Source organism: Strix aluco, chromosome W (assembly GCF_031877795.1).
Source record: "Strix aluco isolate bStrAlu1 chromosome W, bStrAlu1.hap1, whole genome shotgun sequence".
Lineage (NCBI taxonomy): Eukaryota > Metazoa > Chordata > Aves > Strigiformes > Strigidae > Strix > Strix aluco.
Genome location: NC_133970.1, coordinates 47,513,298 through 47,532,221, shown reverse-complemented (window position 1 = coordinate 47,532,221; position 18,924 = coordinate 47,513,298). Strand labels below are relative to the sequence as shown.

Genomic DNA, 18,924 nt, shown 5'->3' with positions numbered 1-18,924 from the left:
AGAAAAGAAACTGCATATCAAGCTTCCAAATTTTCAACCTATATATATATAAAAAATACATATACACACAAAACAGATTAAACAGACACAGTGTTCCTGGAGAACAACTCTTCCAACCTTACTTGAGTCTTTGGTAGTTTTTCCTAAGATGCTCAGTAGAGGTAGAAGAATGTAAACAAGATAAAGAATAGCAAAGTCCAGTACAAAGGCAGAGTACTATATTGCCTGAAAAAAATAGCTTCAGTAGCAGTATATGCCAATTTCTCTAGGATGAGCTTGTTTGAAGCTGCGGTAGTTGCATTTTCATCTCACATCCATGGGTACACAGGACAGTAACCATCAGACTAACTACGTCTTATCGTGTATCTAAGAACTATGGATAGCATCAACCTCTATCAATAAAGCAATAAGGCTAGAAGCATTCCTTCAACTGATTATTCCAGTGATGGCAATTCATCTCATCTCTCAAATGGCAGAAAATCTCCCATCCTTGATTTACGGATGCTTAAACACACTATACAATAAAGTTAAATCATTAGATGAAACATAATGATATGGTTCTTATACCCTTTCATAATTTGATAATTTTTCCCAAATCTTGTCCAGTTTGATCTCTATCAAAGGAAAATTAGCAGGATTTTTCTAACCCACTCGAGATTCTCAGTGGTAAGAGATTAAAATCAAAACAAATATCAGCACCACCCCTCCTTTTCTCTTTTGAATTATCAGCTATAATTTTTTCTCACATGATAATGTAAGGTAACATATTAGAGACTGTGTGGAAAAAAACCTGCTGATGGAAAAAACTTGGAGTCAGCATAGCTGACAAGACCATATATAGTTAATTTTACCTTTCTGACTAATCGAAGCGCTTGCGTTCTTTCTACTTCATTACTCTGCTGTATGTCAATACACCTAAAGTAAGTTAAAAAACATGTTTTCTTTATAACAGTTAAGGTGAAAGTTAGTGTTGTTAACATCTTGCATTCATATTTATGCAACTAAATAAACAGAAGAATATTATGACTGTTTAAAAATTCTGCCTTTCAGCAAGCATACTCATGATTGGTCAATTAGCTTAATTTTTTTTTTCCCAGTTATCTTCATTATAATTAAATCACTAGAACATTCTTAAATATACAGTGACAAGGCATAATGGCTTCAACAAATATTTTCTGAACTAGCTGCATTTGTAATTTCAAAAGAAACTAAAGTTTTGTGTATGTTTTCAAATCAGAAAAGTCCCTTTGCTCCAACAAAATTAAGCAGCACACTAAAACTTCCTATGCGTCTATATTTATAAACAGAAACACACACCTATATATCAGTATATTAAATCCATCAAGATTTTAACAAAGGAAGCACTAGAAATTATAATATTTAGATCTACTCATGATACTGATTTTATTATCTCATTATTAGTACACCTTTTGGTATTCTTCTGTTGTGTCATGGGTTATACTTAAGATTACAATTTCTTGGGCATGAATTACTTTTTTTCCCCGACTTTGTACTAGAGGCTCCGAAGCACTATGATAATACAAAGAATCAAAATAACTCCCACAAAACAAACTTAAGACATGAAAATTACTGAGGTTTCACCCTTCTGATAACACTGCAGATTAATTTATTAGTGGCATTTACAATTCAAAAACATCTATAATTTGTCTAATTTTGTAATTACTCATAGTATCTATTACGACACCATTTTATTTTGATTAGCTGGTGTGATGTATTATCCCTCTTTTTAAAGAGGGACATTATTCATACTGAAGAAAAATCACTTTTATAAAGTTAAATATCAAGAATGTAAGAAGATATGAAATACACCTTTTCTCACCTGTCTCAACCACAAAAAAACCCCAACTGATTTACAACTGTACAATTTACAACAAGAAAGGAAAGGAAAATTACCTGGCTATCAAGTAATCCACTTTCAACTTTAGCACCTTCTGGAGAATACTGGAGTCTCGAATGAGATAACGGAGGGCTCTCAATCCTGCTGCTCGTACCTCTTTTGCTTCATTTAGTAAAGCTAACCTCAGACTACAAAGAAGAAAACAAGGGGGACAAACAATTGTTTAGCAGCAGATAGACTTCACCATTTGACATGCAGCTACTACCTACTCATTTAAAATAAAAAAATCTATTTTTAAAGAAAAATATTCTGCATTTTCTGTTTTTGAGATATTCACCTGTACAGCCTAGAAGGCAAACCTTCACCCTGCCAGCAGATGTATACAATATATTAATCTGAAAAAGCCACAAACCAATTTTTTTTCTTCTGTTTTTTAAAGAACAGTTTGTATATCCCTGAAACGATATATAACCAAGACCTGTATACGACATGTCATTTGTCAAAACAGCTGATCACAATGTTAATCCTGAAAAGGTATTCTGGATTAGTTACAATTTTCAAGAAAATTAACAGGTGGAGAGTATTTCCTCCTCTGCTAGACTGCCAATACATAAGCATGAGTCCTCAAAACAATGTCTTGATACCTAATAGACAAATTTGCACCTTAAGTAATGATATGCACCGCTCACTAAAGATGTTATAGCACCAATGTTTACATCAAATGTGAAAGAGTCATAACTTAAGCAGCCCTACACAGCACAGGTTTCTACAGATTTAATTTCAACATATAACCAAAACGTATTTCTTCAGACAGATTTTGAAAGTATTTTGCTTGCACCAAGGCAATCTTTCCTAAAAATAATTGTTGTCATAATGTATTTTCCTAAATTTACTAGCTAGGTAAAAAGAAAGAAGATTTTGAAGACCTACAGAGATGGAGTTTGAAAGTATTAAGTAACACACTGTCCTTTAGAAGGCCCTCAAATGATTTGCCCCTCTAGCTTGAGTACACAGGAAGAAAACAAACAAACAAACAAAAACAAGCAAGCAAACCACACAAAAAAAACCACCCCACCAAACAGAAAAAAAAACCCCATAAAACATCAAAAGAACCTCAACTCTCAGACACATATTTTAGTAGGAGTGTTCTAGTGGACATCTAAGAACATAAATACTTCAGTCAGTGAGACTGAAGTTCAATCTATACAAATTGATTTCTTTCTTTTTCTAGGATAGTCATGCATGGTAATCAGCTATTCCAAGGCCAAAATCTTCTGAATCTTTCTGCAGATCAGCCAGCCTGTCTAAAAGTCACTATAAAAGGAACCTACTTCCAGGCAAGGTCTAGACAAAGTAGAAAGACTGCAATACTATATGCAAATAAAGATAAACTGATTATTAACTTTCAGCACCAAGTAGTGAATTACTTCAGGGCACAGGGTGCAAATCCACCGTGATGCTGTTATCAATTAAAATAGAACAGCTGCAGAAACAAGTTAAGGAATAGCAATGAAAACAAAAAAACCTGGGGGAACGCGTTGAAATGATGCTAATGCAGTCTCCAACCCCCCCCCCCGATATAGTTCAAATCAGAAAATTAATTGTGTCCCCTGAAGACTGGGATGGTAATATTTGGAGTGATTCAAATAATACCAACTCAGACGAAAATAATTCTTTCCAACCGCCTGAGTCCCCCCCACTCGCAATCAGACCAATTATTAAAACAGAAGAAGCAACAGGACCTCGGGGTGGTGTGAGAAGTCGCATCAGCAAAACAACCCCCTTTGATCCAATTCAAATAGCCCATTTACAAGATCGTTACGGCTGTAAGCCTGGAGAAACTGAAACTGAATACCTATGGACAGTGTCTCTAAACGGGGGAGATGAGAGACTGTTACTAGATGGCGATGAAGCCAGTGGTTATTTGGGTCCTGGTGTCTTTTTGGATGCTGGTCCCAACCCCCCGAATGACCCCCACTCACTAACAAGCAGAGTGGCATATTGGGCTGGTGGCATTGATGCCTTAGAGAGAGGAGAACCTCTGTTAATACCTATCAAATCTCTAAATGAGCTCTCCACAGCTTTTACAAAGGCTGCCTGTATTCAAGCCATGCATCAGCGTCAGCCTACTGATGTTCCTCTTTCGGCAACTGTAGCTCCTGCTATACTTAAAGTACTGATAAAAGGAGCCCCTGCCATGCTCAAACCTTTTCTCATTGCAAAACGGGATGAGATCCAGAGAGACTTAAATTATAATGAATTGGTAAATCTAACACAAACTGTTGGAAATAGTGGGGAAGAAGAATTAGAACCAAGAGTATTACCCACTTGGGCAACTTTAGTGCATGAAACTGTAAATCATGCCCGAGAAATGGGATGGAATGAAATTCCCAATGAAACAAAAAATATAGGTCGCACTGTTAGGCAAATTAAACAATTGCATCAAAATAATTCTCAGGAACAAAACCCCTCTGACCGACAATCTAGGGGTCAGGAGTGGAGAAATGAACTGTGGAAGCAAGCATTGTCACTAGGAATTCCTAGAGCCGCGATTCAGAGACAGCCTACCGGCGTCATTCTGAGTCTAATTCAGGCATTTCAAAAAGGTATCGCTTCAAATGCTCCAACCCCCCCGTCCCTAGCTCCCAGAAAAAAAAAAAAAACAACAAAGATAACCCTTTCCTCCCTCAAGAGGATCAGTTGCAAAACACAAGATCAAAAAACTGATAAGGTCCGGACAGCAATTGGGCCTGCCAGTCCAGCAAGTAGAAGCTTATCAGTGGATAAATGAGAACGGCCCTTACATTTTAATTCCAGTTGGTCCTCAACAACAATTAATAAAATTTTTAATTGATACTGGTGCACAAATTTCAATAATTACACAGCGAGATGCCAATAAGCTAGGCATACGACCTGGCCGGCGAAAGGTTAAAATTACCGGAGTCACAGGAATTAGCACTGTGTGCCAGACAGCAAAGGTTAATTTACGGCTCCCTGGTGCAAAACGTGTAACATCTCTTCGCTTTGCGATCAAGGAGCATTATGAAAATATCCTGGGTTTTGACGCATTGAACGGCCGGACCTGGCGTTTGCCAGACGGCAGTCTGTGGTCTTTTGGTTCAATTGCCAACCCCAGCCCTAATAAAAATCAACAAACTGCCACAGTGCGTGTACTCCATGCAGCTCCAGCACTTCCCAAATCAAAAATCACTAACGTCCCACAGTATCCAATTTCTGCTACAGCACGAACTGGAATTTCTGAAGTAATTGCGGACTTAGAAAAACGACAGATTATTTCCCGAACTCACTCCCCATACACTTCTCCTGTTTGGCCAGTCCGTAAACCAGACGGGAGGTGGCGTTTAACAGTCGATTATCGGCGTTTAAATGCCAGTACAGCCCCATTGACAGCGGCAGTCCCCAACATTGCAACTTTAACCGCTACACTGCAAGCCGCCGCACATCCTTGGATGGCAGTGCTACATGTAAAAGACATGTTTTTCACGGTCCCTTTAAGGGAAAAAGATAAAGAAAAATTCGTGTTTACATGGGAAGGTATCCAATATACCTTTAACAGACTCCCACAGGGATATAAACACTCACCCACAATTGCCCATGCTGCACTTGCTGAACTTTTACAGACAGTTTCACTCCCTGCAGAGGTAAAACTATATCAGTATATAGAGGATATTCTAATTGGAGGAACCTCTCCTGGCAAGGTGGGAGAAGTGGCAGCAACAGTTTGGCAAACATTGCATGAAGCAAAAATTGAAATTCCACCTGAAAAATGTCAGGGACCAAGTAAAGAAGTGAAATTCCTGGGCACTTGGTGGATTGCTGGAAGTGCAGCAATCCCACCAGATACTCTAAATAAAATAGAACAATCAGAAATGCCCCAATCTAGAAAAGAATTACAGCAGCTAATGGGCACTTTAGGATATTGGAGAAAACATGTGCCTGGATTCTCCATCATTGCCTGCCCACTTTATTCACTTTTACGAAAAGGAAAATCGTGGAGATGGGATTCAGAACATGAAGAAGCAATTAAAACTCTAATACTGGAATTAAAAACATATCAATCCCTAGGACCTGTTCATCCTCTGACCCTATTATAGCAGAATGGGGTTTTGCAGAACATGGTACTTATTGTAACTTATTTCAAATCGGCCCTGATGGGCCAAAGAGACCTTTACTGTTTAGCTCAACTGCATTTAAAGAGACTGAACAAAGATATTCAGAGTGGGAAAAGGGTCTTTTGTCTCTAGTCCGTGCAATTAAACAAGTTGAGAAAATACATCAAGAACAAGCTGTTCAGACCAGAGGTCCCTTTAATTTATTAGACACAATCCTAAAAGGGACTGCTCCCCCAGAGGGAATTGCACAAAACCCTACAATTAGGAATTGGTATGCCTATCTAGTGGGTGTGACAGATGAAATGCAATTAACTGAAGGACACACAGAAGTTTCTAAATTGCAAATGCCTATTAACACTGACCCCCGGCATTACAACAACCATTCAAACCTTCACCAATTTTAGATGCACCTCCCTTCACTGAAGATTCTCCAACTGAGGGTGTCTGGTTTTCTGATGCCTCGGCAAAAAGAGTGGATGGTAAATGGCAATATAAAGCTGTTGCATTAGAAATCAAAACAGGCAAACAAGTTATTGAAGAGGGTGAAGGCAGTGCTCAAGTAGGAGAGTTAAGAGCAGTTGTTTTGGCAGCACAAAATGAAGCAAAAAACATTTATGTGGACTCTTATGCTGTCTGGGCAGGTGCCACACAGTGGCTTTGTCAATGGGAAGCCCTAAACTGGGAGATAAATAAATCACCAATCTGGAGAACTGAAGACTGGCAATTACTATTAACCATGGCCAGAAAAACACCATTCCAAATAGGATGGGTAAAAGCTCATGCTAATGACAATAAACCAGCTACAAATTGGAATCAAAGGGTGGATGAATTGACAAAAATTAGGAAAATAGACATTGAAGATTCCTCAAACCCCACATGGTATCGATTGGGAGAATGGTTACATCAAAAATTAGGCCACACAGGTCGAGAAGCACTTTACTTTTCAGCCCAAAGCCGGGGATGGCCCCTCGGTAGGAAAACATGTGAAACCATCCTCACTGAGTGCCCCCAGTGTAAATTAAAATTGCAGATGGACCATCCTGCCAAAGCACCACCTTTACACATTAAGGAAGGAAAAACTTTGTAGTCTACTTGGCAAATTGATTACATTGGTCCTTTAAAATCCTCTGCTGGGTACAAATATATCTTAACAGGTGTAGAAATAATACCTGGACTCCTTACAGCTACCAAGTGCCAGAAGGCTAATGGACAGAATACCATCCGAGGCCTCTCCTCATGGTTCTCAATTTTACCTGTCCCTGATTCCATCCAGAGTGACAATGGCTCACACTTTACTAGTAAAGAAGTACAAGAATGGGCAAAGCAAAAAGAAATAAAGTGTGTATTTCACACACCTTATTACCCACAATCTAATGGTATAGTTGAACGAGCCAATGGACTGATGAAAACATATCTTAAACCACATGAAGGACAATGGGACAGCCGTCTTTCTGAAACTCTACAGCAGTTAAATAATCAGTGTGGTTCCTATGGAAGCCCAATTACTCGAGCCTTCTTAACACCTTCTACAGAAAAACCCCTAAACAATGAGCATACCTGGTCTTCGATGAAGCCGGGAGAGCCTGTGATGGCAAAAATACCATCTATAGGAACAATACCAGTAACCCTGGTCAAGCCACGAGGATTTCTAGCATGGGATGCTATTGACAGTGATGGAATAGAACACAAAATCAGTGCCAGATGGATTTATCCTGCATCATAAGGGGTAACCCGTTCAGTCTTCCCCACCAAGACATTTTACTTTTCTTTCTCTTTTTCAGAAATAACCAACTCCACCAACGACATCGTGGGAACAAATATCACACCCAGCGATCCCACCCGTAGCACTGTGAGAACAATCCTCATCTTTGATATGGGAATCTTCGCAGCACTTCTCTCCCTCGCCATTGTACATCAATGGCCACAATGACAATGGCTATACGCCCCTCCCCCACTCTTTCTTTTCCTGCTCATGAGAGTAAGTATACTCACAATGGCCCAAACATCAGATCCTTCGGACCTTGCACTACTAAGATACACTGGAAATACTGGAACACCACAAAACAAGGCAGGTCTAAATCTCTCTATTTTAGTTTTACATGGAAATGAAACATATGCAAAAATTGAATGGGGTTGGGATGACTCTCAGCAGATGGCTCAACTCTAAGCCATGACAGGAGAAAGGATACAGATTGGGTGCCGAGCAATCAATGGATCTACTTACCATAGGCCAACCAAAATTAAAATATTTTATGCTGATCTAACCAAACCAAAAAAACAACAACAATGATTGTTATAAAATAACAGAACCAAATTTAGATTGTTGGTATAATTTCACCTTTACCAAACCTATAATTGCATTTTGTATTTGGGGCCGTAGAAACACAGAACCACTATTTGATTTTACAATTGGCACGCGCAATATGTGGAACTTGTGCACAACAGGATGGCCGTGGATCCACGCTCATATGGGCTATAATGGATATATACCCAATGCTTATCCTGCCAAATCCCTAAGTTTGTCTGTAGTAGCATTACGCAACAATTTTGCCTTCTAAAAATGGATTATAAAAGATAAAGATTGGGAAATTCCATCTCTAAAAGGGACAAGTGGAGACACCATTTCAGTAGGATGCTGAATTGAAAACCACCCTCAGTGTACAACAGCTTCACGTATTATTGTAGGCTATGCTGGAGGAAAACATGGACATGGTCCCGATAACACACATATCTGTCCTTTTGGACACGAATGTTGGTATAATTTTACTATATCCTGCTCAGCACTTATAGGGTGTCTTTGGGCAGACTCCAAATCCCATTCCAGCTTGGCTCTCCAGTTCAAAATCAAAATTCAGCAGCCGTCTTTACCAACTCGGCCTCCTATTAAACTGTCTCCTCACATTTATAACACAGGCCCTTGCATAACTAAAAATACAGGACAACAACAAGTTCTCTTTAACACTAGTTGGTCTCTAAAAAGGGTGGAGCTAGCACTACACGTTGATGTGTCAGCAATTAGATCAGACTGTTCTGCCTTTTTGGGAGTTGCTCACACTGGCTGGTTAGCATGGTTACATGGATGATCTTTAAAACAATCCCAGCAGACACGACGAGACGCCACCGGGTTATTGGGAACAGGATTAGGAATACTAAATAGCGTAGATGCTGAAATCCTAATGAACAAGCTAACCGCTACTACCGAAGACCTGATCAAATTGGAACACCCACTAAAAATCATCTTTATCGGCCTTAGGAGCAAGTCAGTGGCTCCTATCAGACATTTTACCTCATTAGGAATGAATTGAAGAAAATGACTATCAATTAATTGTAAAAGCTCTCAGAGCAACCCAGGGTAATACCTCTCTTGCCTTGAGTTGTATCCAAGCACAATTGTGGATACAGTCTATAGCAGCAGCCATTATTAGAGAAGGAGAAGGAGGAACCCCACCCACTGAAATCCGTAAATTGATCTGGGACAATGCCTCAGAACTTGAAAGGAAATTTCAGTCGTGGTAGCAATTGGTCAGCTTCACTCACCACGCAGAAAGTGATAAGATTATTACCTTTGTCCTCACCATACACAACTCTTCAGTGTACAATATATACCCAGTCATTGTGTTAGGACTGAATCACAGTGGAACCATACTCTATCCCTTAGAGCATAGTGTGTGGGCCCATCAAAAGGAGTAAAAAACGTATAGTAAGTTAGTGTGAATCTTGTCATCTTCAAATCTGTAGTTAAGTCGCTATTTTAATTATAAGTTATTTTACTGAATTATTTTGTAAATCTTTAAATTGGTTAATGATTAAGTGCTGCTAGTCATTAATAAATCTTGATTTGCTGCTAAATCATTACTGTGTTAATACTTTCATCCACGACAATTACCTCTTAACAAATAGCTATTTTGAAACAGTCTATCGTCCCTCAAGTAAAACCCTCGCTTGGGAACAAAATGACACATATTTTGCCTATCATAACAACTCTGACTCACGTCTTCTTGTAGCGCTACCCACCCACCAATGAACATCATGCAAAATATACAGTGGATGTGGTCACAAATGAAACCCCTCCTAAAGCCATTGAAATACGCAAATCCCCCACAACATAGCCAGTCTGATCTATTCGCATGTGTTAAAGTTCTTGATTGTAATGCTGGCCCAGGAGACCCCCCTGGAAACCTGGCTCTTGAGAGAGTAAGGACATGTGTACTTGTTGGGGTTTCCCTTCTAGGGGATATAAAAATCAAGATAGGCTGTGTAATAAAATTTATAATAAAACTGAAGATTTTAACAGAAGTAAATATTGCGGTATACCCCATACACACTACCCTTTGAAGAGCCTGCCACTCGCTGCAAAACCTGAAGCATATTTTATGGATTATAGTGATACCTGGACTTGTAAAACTAGCATATACCCAGCAAAAATGACACTTCAAAATCGTTTATCTTTAGATATGATATTGTTAAAAGAGCAAGGGGTGTGCGGTATGTTAAATTTAAGTGATGGAGAATGTTGTATAACTATCCATAATGCCAGTACTTCTATAGAGGAAGCACAGGCCAAAATGAAAGAAATTGCCAATCAAACTGCCAAAATATTCCAGTCACCTCAGCCAAAGGACTGGTTCACTGGATCTTGGTTCGCCTCCCTCCTGCAATCCTGGGGACTCACAGAGTGGGGGAAGTGGTTAGCACAAATTGGAATAACTTTATTGGTTGGAGTTTTGTTCTTGATAAGTGGCATAGCTATTGTCCAATGTATGGTTACCCATCTAGTCACTTCTATTTCTTCTCTCTTTTCTTCTGCTGTGCGCTATGTTCGTATCACCACCCTACAAGATGACCTTGAAAACACTCCACTGACCTAGAAGATGACTGTGAAGACACTCCACCGACTCTCGTTGTTTGAGCCACGGGGTGGCGTCACAAACTGTTTGTAAAAAAAAAAATAGAAACTGTTCGTAAAGAGGATGTCTCAAACAACTCGAGTGGGACGCCCTGTGGGGGAGAAGCGAAGCGAACTCTGCAGAGGTGGGGCGGCGGTCTGTTTCTCCCCCCCTCCCTCCTGTGGTTGCCCAGAGACAGAACTTGCCTAACTGGGCAGGTACAAGCCGGAGAAAGCGAGAACCTTCTGGAACAACCTATCGCGCATGCGTAAGAAAGATTATATAAAGACAACACCCCACGTGTGTCTTTGTCGACCCACCTCCTACGGACCAAGCTGGCTACTCTATGACAATGCGGGATCCAAGGGTGGTGATTCCCCTTTTCCTATCCCCTCCTCTTCTCCTTCCTCTTTCTGCGCCCTCTCTCTCTCTCTCTCACATACATATATTAGTGTATATAAGTTTTGTACAAAGCGTGATTGTAAGGAACTGAAGGAAGTAATGCCTCAAACATTCATCGACACGAAAAGCCTCAAGGACAAATTGTGGCCTTCGTGGTTAGTCTAAGGAATGAATTATCTGCCTAGGGAAGCACAGAGTGTATCGAAGGATGCACGGCTCTGCTCCCTTGCAGTTTTATAACCAAATTCCTTAGATAAGCCTCGAAGGGAGGAGACATAGACTGAGTAAAATCATATGTTCGGGCTAATGCGTACACCTTAATTTACGACTATAGCCTCGAAGAAGAGCTAAAAGATTGATAAGAGAGGTAAACAACTGACACCAGATGGAGCTAATGACTGGATAATTGCCTAAGAAACAAAAACTGAGGTAAAGGTGAAGGCGGTAGGGGGAGATCGCAACCACCGACTCAGTTGGACAAAAGGGTTAATGTACCCCGTTCCCCCTCAATGCACACGCAGAACCCATGCTCCACCTTTTGCCCATCTCTCATGGAAATGATTTTGTGAAATACCTGCCCCTCTTGGTCTAGTATGCTAATCAACTGGTAAGATGAACTTAAAAGGTGACAGAAAACTTTGCTGGGTGTGCACCCACCACCCAAGATTACCGGACCTGAGACAACACTGGATCCAGGGGTGGTGATCCGGATTTCTTTGACTCTCTTTCTCTCCTTTCTTTTTATTTTCTTTCCTTTCTTTTCCTTTCTTATAGATTTATAAGAGACCACATTGCTTATTATCCTTTTCCAAGTTTAAGCCATTTCTACCGCCAGTAAAACATTTTGACAGGTTGTTTGGTGCCGTTTCACCTTAATTTAACCCAAGGGGATCACAGAATCTTTATGACTCTCTGGGCTCCCAGTCTGGGTGGTAACAGCAAGTTACTCAGAGTAGCTGTATAACAAAATAAGCTGCAAACAGAATACTACTGCAGAATGGCCATAACCCTGTAGGGCAAAATTTTTCAAAACTGCTTGAAAAGTCTGTATTTCATAAAAACAATCCATCCTATAATTATTTCTGAAGAAGTACCAACCAGCACAATTATGATTGTTAATATCTGAGTATTTAGGTTGTATACTTGTGTTGCGGGAGGATATTGGACCTGCACAACTCTATGAGAGTTATAACAAGCAAAGCCGTTTATTTTTCCAATAGTATATACTTATGCTCTCGCCAAAGCTCTTACTTCATAATTAGCAAATCAGCAATCAGACAGCTATCAACCTTTTCTCCTACCAGCATCAGACCACTCTAACACGCGCTGTGCAGACCAATCACCCTCTCGTTCACGCGCTGTTCACGCGGCGGTAACTTCTCACAGTCCAGTACTTTGCCACAGCTCAGTGTTGCAGCTGGCCGTTGTTTTTCCCTGCCACCTTGGCACAACTCGGCAGTTTCTGATCTTTCTCCCAAGGCCTGTTTCTCATCAAAGCCTTGCTGTTGATTCAGAGGCTGTGCAAGGCTGAAAGGCCCATGTCTCCCACATACTTGAGCTTGAAAATTATCACTATAGCAGAATAATCTACATATATGTGTAAAAAATTTGATTCTCATGTAAATACACAGAGGAATTACTGGACTGACCAAAGTAACATCACTAACAAAGATAATTTTCCTGCTATCTGTCTTTAATTTTTTTGAGAAACCATTTCTAGCATTTTTTTAAGTAGGAAGATATTTTTTTCATGTCTGCTGAGAACAACATTTTTATCTGTTCCTTATCAATATCCTTAATTGTGTTTGGATTAGCAGATCTTTCTGCAAACTTTTTGCTATAAAAACAATTGAATTTGTATAGCCTTTTAAAACTTGTATTTAAAAATATTTGGTAAAGAACTCTGAATTTTTAAGTTACATTCTTAAGTGATGTTTAGCCCCATCATAAAACACAATAACAGATTACATAAATAAGATCAGAAGATAACCTAATTAAAGCTCACAGGAAAATATGGATTCACAAAAAACACTTAATAGCATTTTTTTAGTTCTAACAAGGAAAATCATTTCTATTTAAGAAAATAACTCACAATATTTCCACAAGAAAAAGTACACAAGTTTTCCCAAAATTTTACTTAAAGAGCGATTAGCTTTTCTAAGCTTTCTTAAGTCAGATAACTAAATTGAAAGAACACTAAATTATATTAATTACTAGATCTCAGTTGTTTCTGCCACCAATGCTGAGCCTCAGGACAAATTTACCAACGGCTGTGCTAAAAAACAGAAGTTCTGGAAATAAGCATGTAGTTACTCTTGACTGTCAGAAATAGCAACAAAATATAGGAAAATTCCCCTTGAAAGTACACACACAGTGTGTTTTAGTAGCAAGGAAAACAATGCTACAAAGATATGTATTCACACCAAATTAACATAAAATGTTTATCTTAAAATCCTGATTGTATATCAAGAGTATGCTCTAAATTCCATAAGAGCATATTTTTACTAAAAGTGCTTTCTGCAAGTAATGAGATATTTAGAGGTATTTTTTACATTTATGAGGAATACAATAAGGAAATCCACACTAACTTGGAGGGGTTTTTCCCCCTTCTTTGCCTGAAAGCATGTAATCTATTTGATTTTACTCATTAAAATATTTGTAAGGTGTATATATTTGCATTATGAAATTTCAAACACATTAGAACTACAAAATACTAGCTCCAAATTACAAATAAAATTGATTTAAATTGCACCTAGAACAATTGAAGTACCCCAGTATTTCTCTAGTGCTCCTTACTACTTACCATATTATGATGCTGTCATATGTAAAACCTAGCTTTTCTTCAGCATGGCCAGTATTACAAAGAAGCTGAAAATAAAAGAAACCATCTATTACTTATAAGTTTTTAAAAATGACTATGTAAAACTGAAGATTTCTTGCAATGCTTTCAAAGAAAGCTGAGGAATTTCACTCATGGCAAGGGGAAACTTACCAATTTCAGACTTCCCTGAAAATTTCTGCTGTCAGTATTCTATGCCTATATACACCAGACACACACAAACCTGCGGCCTCTCATACTAGAAAAAAGTTTACACAGTTGTGTAAGCTGCCTATGGGTCAATTTTTCAACTCCAGATTGCTCCTCTTGCTACCTTTAAGGTCTTTTCAGAAGAGCCATTAGTTATGCAATTGGTAACCTGAGCAGAGATGAAAAAGACTGACGTCAAAGCATATCTGCATTCAAAAAGAGGGCTTGGGTAAGTTTTGAAGCAAAGACTGACACTGTCATGTTTTGCCACAGCAGCACAGGCACAGAAAAAAGGCACACCACATGTCCCATAACTGACATTCAGCCTGGCCTGCCATCAATTCCATAGAATTTGTACCTCTGGAAAAAAAGAAAAAAAAAAAAAAAAAATCAACGCCAAGTTTAAATTTATTCACACAAAAAGACACCAATAAACTGTCACAAATTCTAAACATTTCAACCATATCTGTCCATTTTAAACATAAGACTGAAAATTTACAAGTGCAGTTTTTACAACCAATCTCAAAAAGATCACTCTAGTGCATGCCTATGTATTAGCCTCTTGAGAAAAGGAAAATGGTCTCTTCTGTAAGAAGAGCTGTTGCTATTCTCCTTTGCAAGAGCAGCAAAGAAATTCCCAGTAATCTCATTTACTACCCCTAGCTAAAATTATAAAAGACTTTAATATTACATCTAAATCCCAAAGAACTTTTCCAAGCGCTTCCAAAAACTCAAGTGACTAATAGCACTCACAATAGCTTTGCACTTTGTCCTTTTTGAAAGAAGTTCAGTTTTGCATTCAGTTCTGAGGCAGTGTGGTATTAAGTTTCTTCTCAGCAAGAAATTCAGGAAGTGTTTGTGCCAACTAGTGAATGCCCCTGTTCTAAAATTATTAAAATATATCAAACTCTGTGCCATGTTCATATTCTGTGCCAAGTGCAAGGTCTGCACCTGAGTCAGGGCAACCTTTGGCAGTTTGGGAGATGAAGAGATTAAGAGCAGCCCTGCTGAGGACTTGGGGGTACTGGTGGATGAAAAGCTGGACATGAGCTGGCAATGTGCACTCGCAGCCCAGAAAGCCAACCATATCCCGAGCTGCATCAAGAGAAGGGTGGCCAGCAAGTCAAGGGAGGGGATTCTCCCCCTCTACTCCCCACCTGCAGTGCTGTGTCCAGCTCTGGGGCCCCCAATATGAGGGCAGGCTGAGAGGGTTGGGGGTGTTCAGCCTGGAGAAGAGAAGGCTCTGGGGAGACCTTAGAGCAGCCTTCCAGTACTTAAGGGGGTTTACAAGAATGGGGAGAAACTTTTTAGTAGGCCCTGCTGCAATAAGACAAGGGGTAATGGTTTTAAACTAGAAGAGGGCAGGTTCAGACTAGATATAAGGAGGAAATTTTTGATGATGAGTGCGGTGAAACACTGGAACAGGTTGCCCAGAGAGGTAGTAGATGCCCTTTAAGGATCCCTTTCAACCCAAACTATCTTATGATTCATTATATGTATTTACTACTAAGAAATTTATAATAAACTAAATAAACAGTTAATTTAAGGCCACTGTAAGTGGAAATATTTAACGTGTTCCATGCTCCTGTTCTACCATTCACCTCCACCTGAAAAATCAGCATACTACACAGAAACTATGCTTTTAAGTAAATCCATTTTATTAGCATGAAGGTTTAAATTTAAACACTTAGGTTTATGCTCAATGAGCACAAATTCTTCCAAGGACCACATTACATTTTGATTTGTTTTTTTTTTTTTTTAAACCACAATTATTTTTCATATTGTGAGAAAAATGCATAGCGGTAATGCTGAAATCCAAAGTTAATGAGATTATTAAATTGGCCTGGATCAGCTCACTATTTGGGCTCATATAATTTAAGTTAGTTGAAATATTTGGAATTTTGCAATTTTAGCAGTGGCTATAATCAAAGATGATTATAAAACATAAGGAAAGTTATACAACCTATTTTCCCCCACCTTTCAGTTTTAAGTGATAATAAACCTAGGGGCAATTGCATGCATTAACTGGTTATGACAGTATGTCACTTCCTAGCATCAATCTATTTTTATGCCACGTTCTTGGACTGCTTAAGGCCACCACTGCTGCTTTAGCATTGCTATTGACAAGTTATGAACTCTAAAAATTGACTGGCAATGTAAGCAAAACAGTTTGTTGTTCAGACAAGTACATCAATAGTTGTTTAGGCTTGTCATTTATACATCTAAACCTTTCCCCATCATTCCATCCCAGACACAAATGAGAAATCCTAATTTAACATACCAGATTATCTTCAACAGTCTTTTTTCCTACTTAAAAAAATCCAAACAGAATTATAATTTTGATGTAGGAAAAAACCATTTCTGAGAAAGCTGCTATTGTATGGAACGTGAGTGCATTTTTGAAGGAAGTCTCCTGTCATCCCACTTAACATGCTTTGGTTTGCATCTTAGGCAGCCCCAAGATGAAACTAAAGCAGACAACATGTTCCAGGAACCCACACAACCTGCTGTAATTGCTAAAGGGCATTCAGTTCACTGGACTAACTCTAGTCTAGTCCTCAGTAACCACTCCTCACCAAACACATACAGTGTGGATATTAGCTCCTCAATACCAACTGTTTTCCTCTATATATGTACTACCACTGCACACACCCTCACTGATATAGAAAGAAACTTGACCTTATCTTGAAACTCAAACATATTCAGGTAACTTGATGAGAGTTATAACCTGAGGAAAGTTTAACTGCTGTGTGGATACAAATTTCTGTATATGATTATAATTATTATCCAAGTGTGTAATTGTGTCTGTGCATACCTGTGAAACATCTCTCAGAGAAAGTAAACATATAAAATTAGCTGAAAAAAGTACAAGATTAGCTACTTTATTAATTTACTCTCATTCCAACAGGCCGCCATTACTTCTGTATTGGCTTTCTTTACAATTTACACACAGTAGCATGCTTACAGGATTTCCAGCTAGAGAAGAAATTAAAAGATGGACAGGAAGATCAGAATTCAAAATGTTTCAGTGATTTGAAAGGAGTGACAAAACTGGATAAGAAAATTCAATTAAATAAAGGGAACAGCATGTATCATATCATTCAGGATACTACACATTAAGAGAGACAGAAAAGCTGAGAGGAGTCCAGCAGAGAAATACAAGATGTCCAGAAAACATTCAGAATGTCAAATACAAAAACAAATTTAAAGAGTAAAGCAAGATCTGCAAGTTACAGCAATCTATAAACTAAATGAGTTAGTGATGTCATTTCCAAAAAATGAGACTTTACCTTTGGAAATACTAATAGGACTGCATTATGTTTGAGATTGAGACTTTTTTTCCACTTCACAGGTTGCTCTCAAAACTGCGTAAAGAACAAAATTTTGGGCACCACATTTTACGAGCAGACAAACTGGAAAAAGTGTAGCAGAAAAATGTACAAGGCAGCTAGAAAATACACCCATGAAGGCTGAAACATTGGGTTTATTTAGTCTAGTGGAAAAAAATGGCAAAGTAAGTTTGGATTAATAAAAGGGAAAAAAAGTCATGAAAGCTGCTATAAAGAAGATACCGTTCATCTGGTCTCAATGTTTTGGGTATTTGCTCATTAATAAATAAATGTCTGGTCTTAAATATATTTAAGGGAAAACTTTGACACTTTCTTCTCATTTCAATTTTAAACAACATTAAGCAGGTCAATGGTTCTGGCCCAAATGCAGTGATGTTTTTAGATGGCTGAATTCCTGACAAAGCCAAGTTTAACTGTCATGTTTTTGACTGTAACATTTAACAATTAATATGCATATCATTGTGGTATATGTTTGAAGGCAAGCAGTACCAGAAAACTAAAATCTGCTTTTGGCTACACATTGCTATATTTTACTAAAATGGCAATGGATTATCATATCATGTAAATACATGTAATTATGCAAATATACTTTGTGTTTGACATATACATTTTACATAGTGTAAATTTTATATATTTTAATATACACAAAAACACAGAGTATACTTTGCTTGTTAAAACTGCCTATAATACAACTCTAAAATTCAAAATTTTTGATATAATGGTAAATGAATGGGAATAGCACAGAATCTTTGAGTGGATGATTTAATATTAGGACAAAATGATACTTATGCTAGGCCAGACAGTGACTAACTTACAGTGAAGGTTTTTTTTCATGTTTATTGTCAGTTATGAGTTTTTCATGCTACTTGGATGAGTCATAGCAATATGAGTAACAGATCAACATGTTTTGGAAACAGTAGCTCAAAACAACAAAACCACAGGAGGTCAACAGCATACACAAGTTGAATGCACACAGAGACCATTCAAATTTCTATTTAACAGAACAGTCACAGCAAATTAATAGGTAAAAGTATAATATTATTCCATGTGTCCAAAATATAATTATTATACTGTAATTTTGGAAATACAGTTTGAACAGTCACTGGTAATATTTAGGACTACTTACTAGATCTAGTCTGAAGAGAAAGAAGCCCTTATGGAAACTGCATCCTCCGCATTTAGACCCATTAGCTCTCCATATTTGCTCCACAGCTGAATGCCCCTAAGCAGATATTCTGTTCTTATCCGCTATGTATTTCATCATGAA

The 18,924-nt window shown here is 38.4% G+C and overlaps 1 protein-coding gene across 9 annotated transcripts in view; it reads right to left on the bottom strand.

The window, feature by feature from the left end:
* Positions 1 to 18,924, bottom strand: part of LOC141917635 (rapamycin-insensitive companion of mTOR-like) — a 92,445-nt gene that overhangs the window by 61,159 nt on the left and 12,362 nt on the right. For 4 of the 9 annotated variants that reach the window (XM_074810975.1, XM_074810978.1, XM_074810979.1 and 1 more), the window contains 3 exons: positions 14,083 to 14,147; positions 1,915 to 2,046; positions 852 to 915 (listed from right to left, as the gene is read on the bottom strand). In XM_074810975.1, coding sequence (XP_074667076.1) covers positions 852 to 915; positions 1,915 to 2,046; positions 14,083 to 14,147 — 261 coding nt within the window. Of the gene's footprint in view, positions 1 to 851; positions 916 to 1,914; positions 2,047 to 2,195; positions 2,782 to 2,971; positions 3,176 to 10,855; positions 10,903 to 14,082; positions 14,264 to 14,560; positions 14,630 to 18,924 lie in introns of those variants that run through there. The other 5 variants (XM_074810983.1, XM_074810984.1, XM_074810981.1 and 2 more) reach the window with 5 other exon arrangements.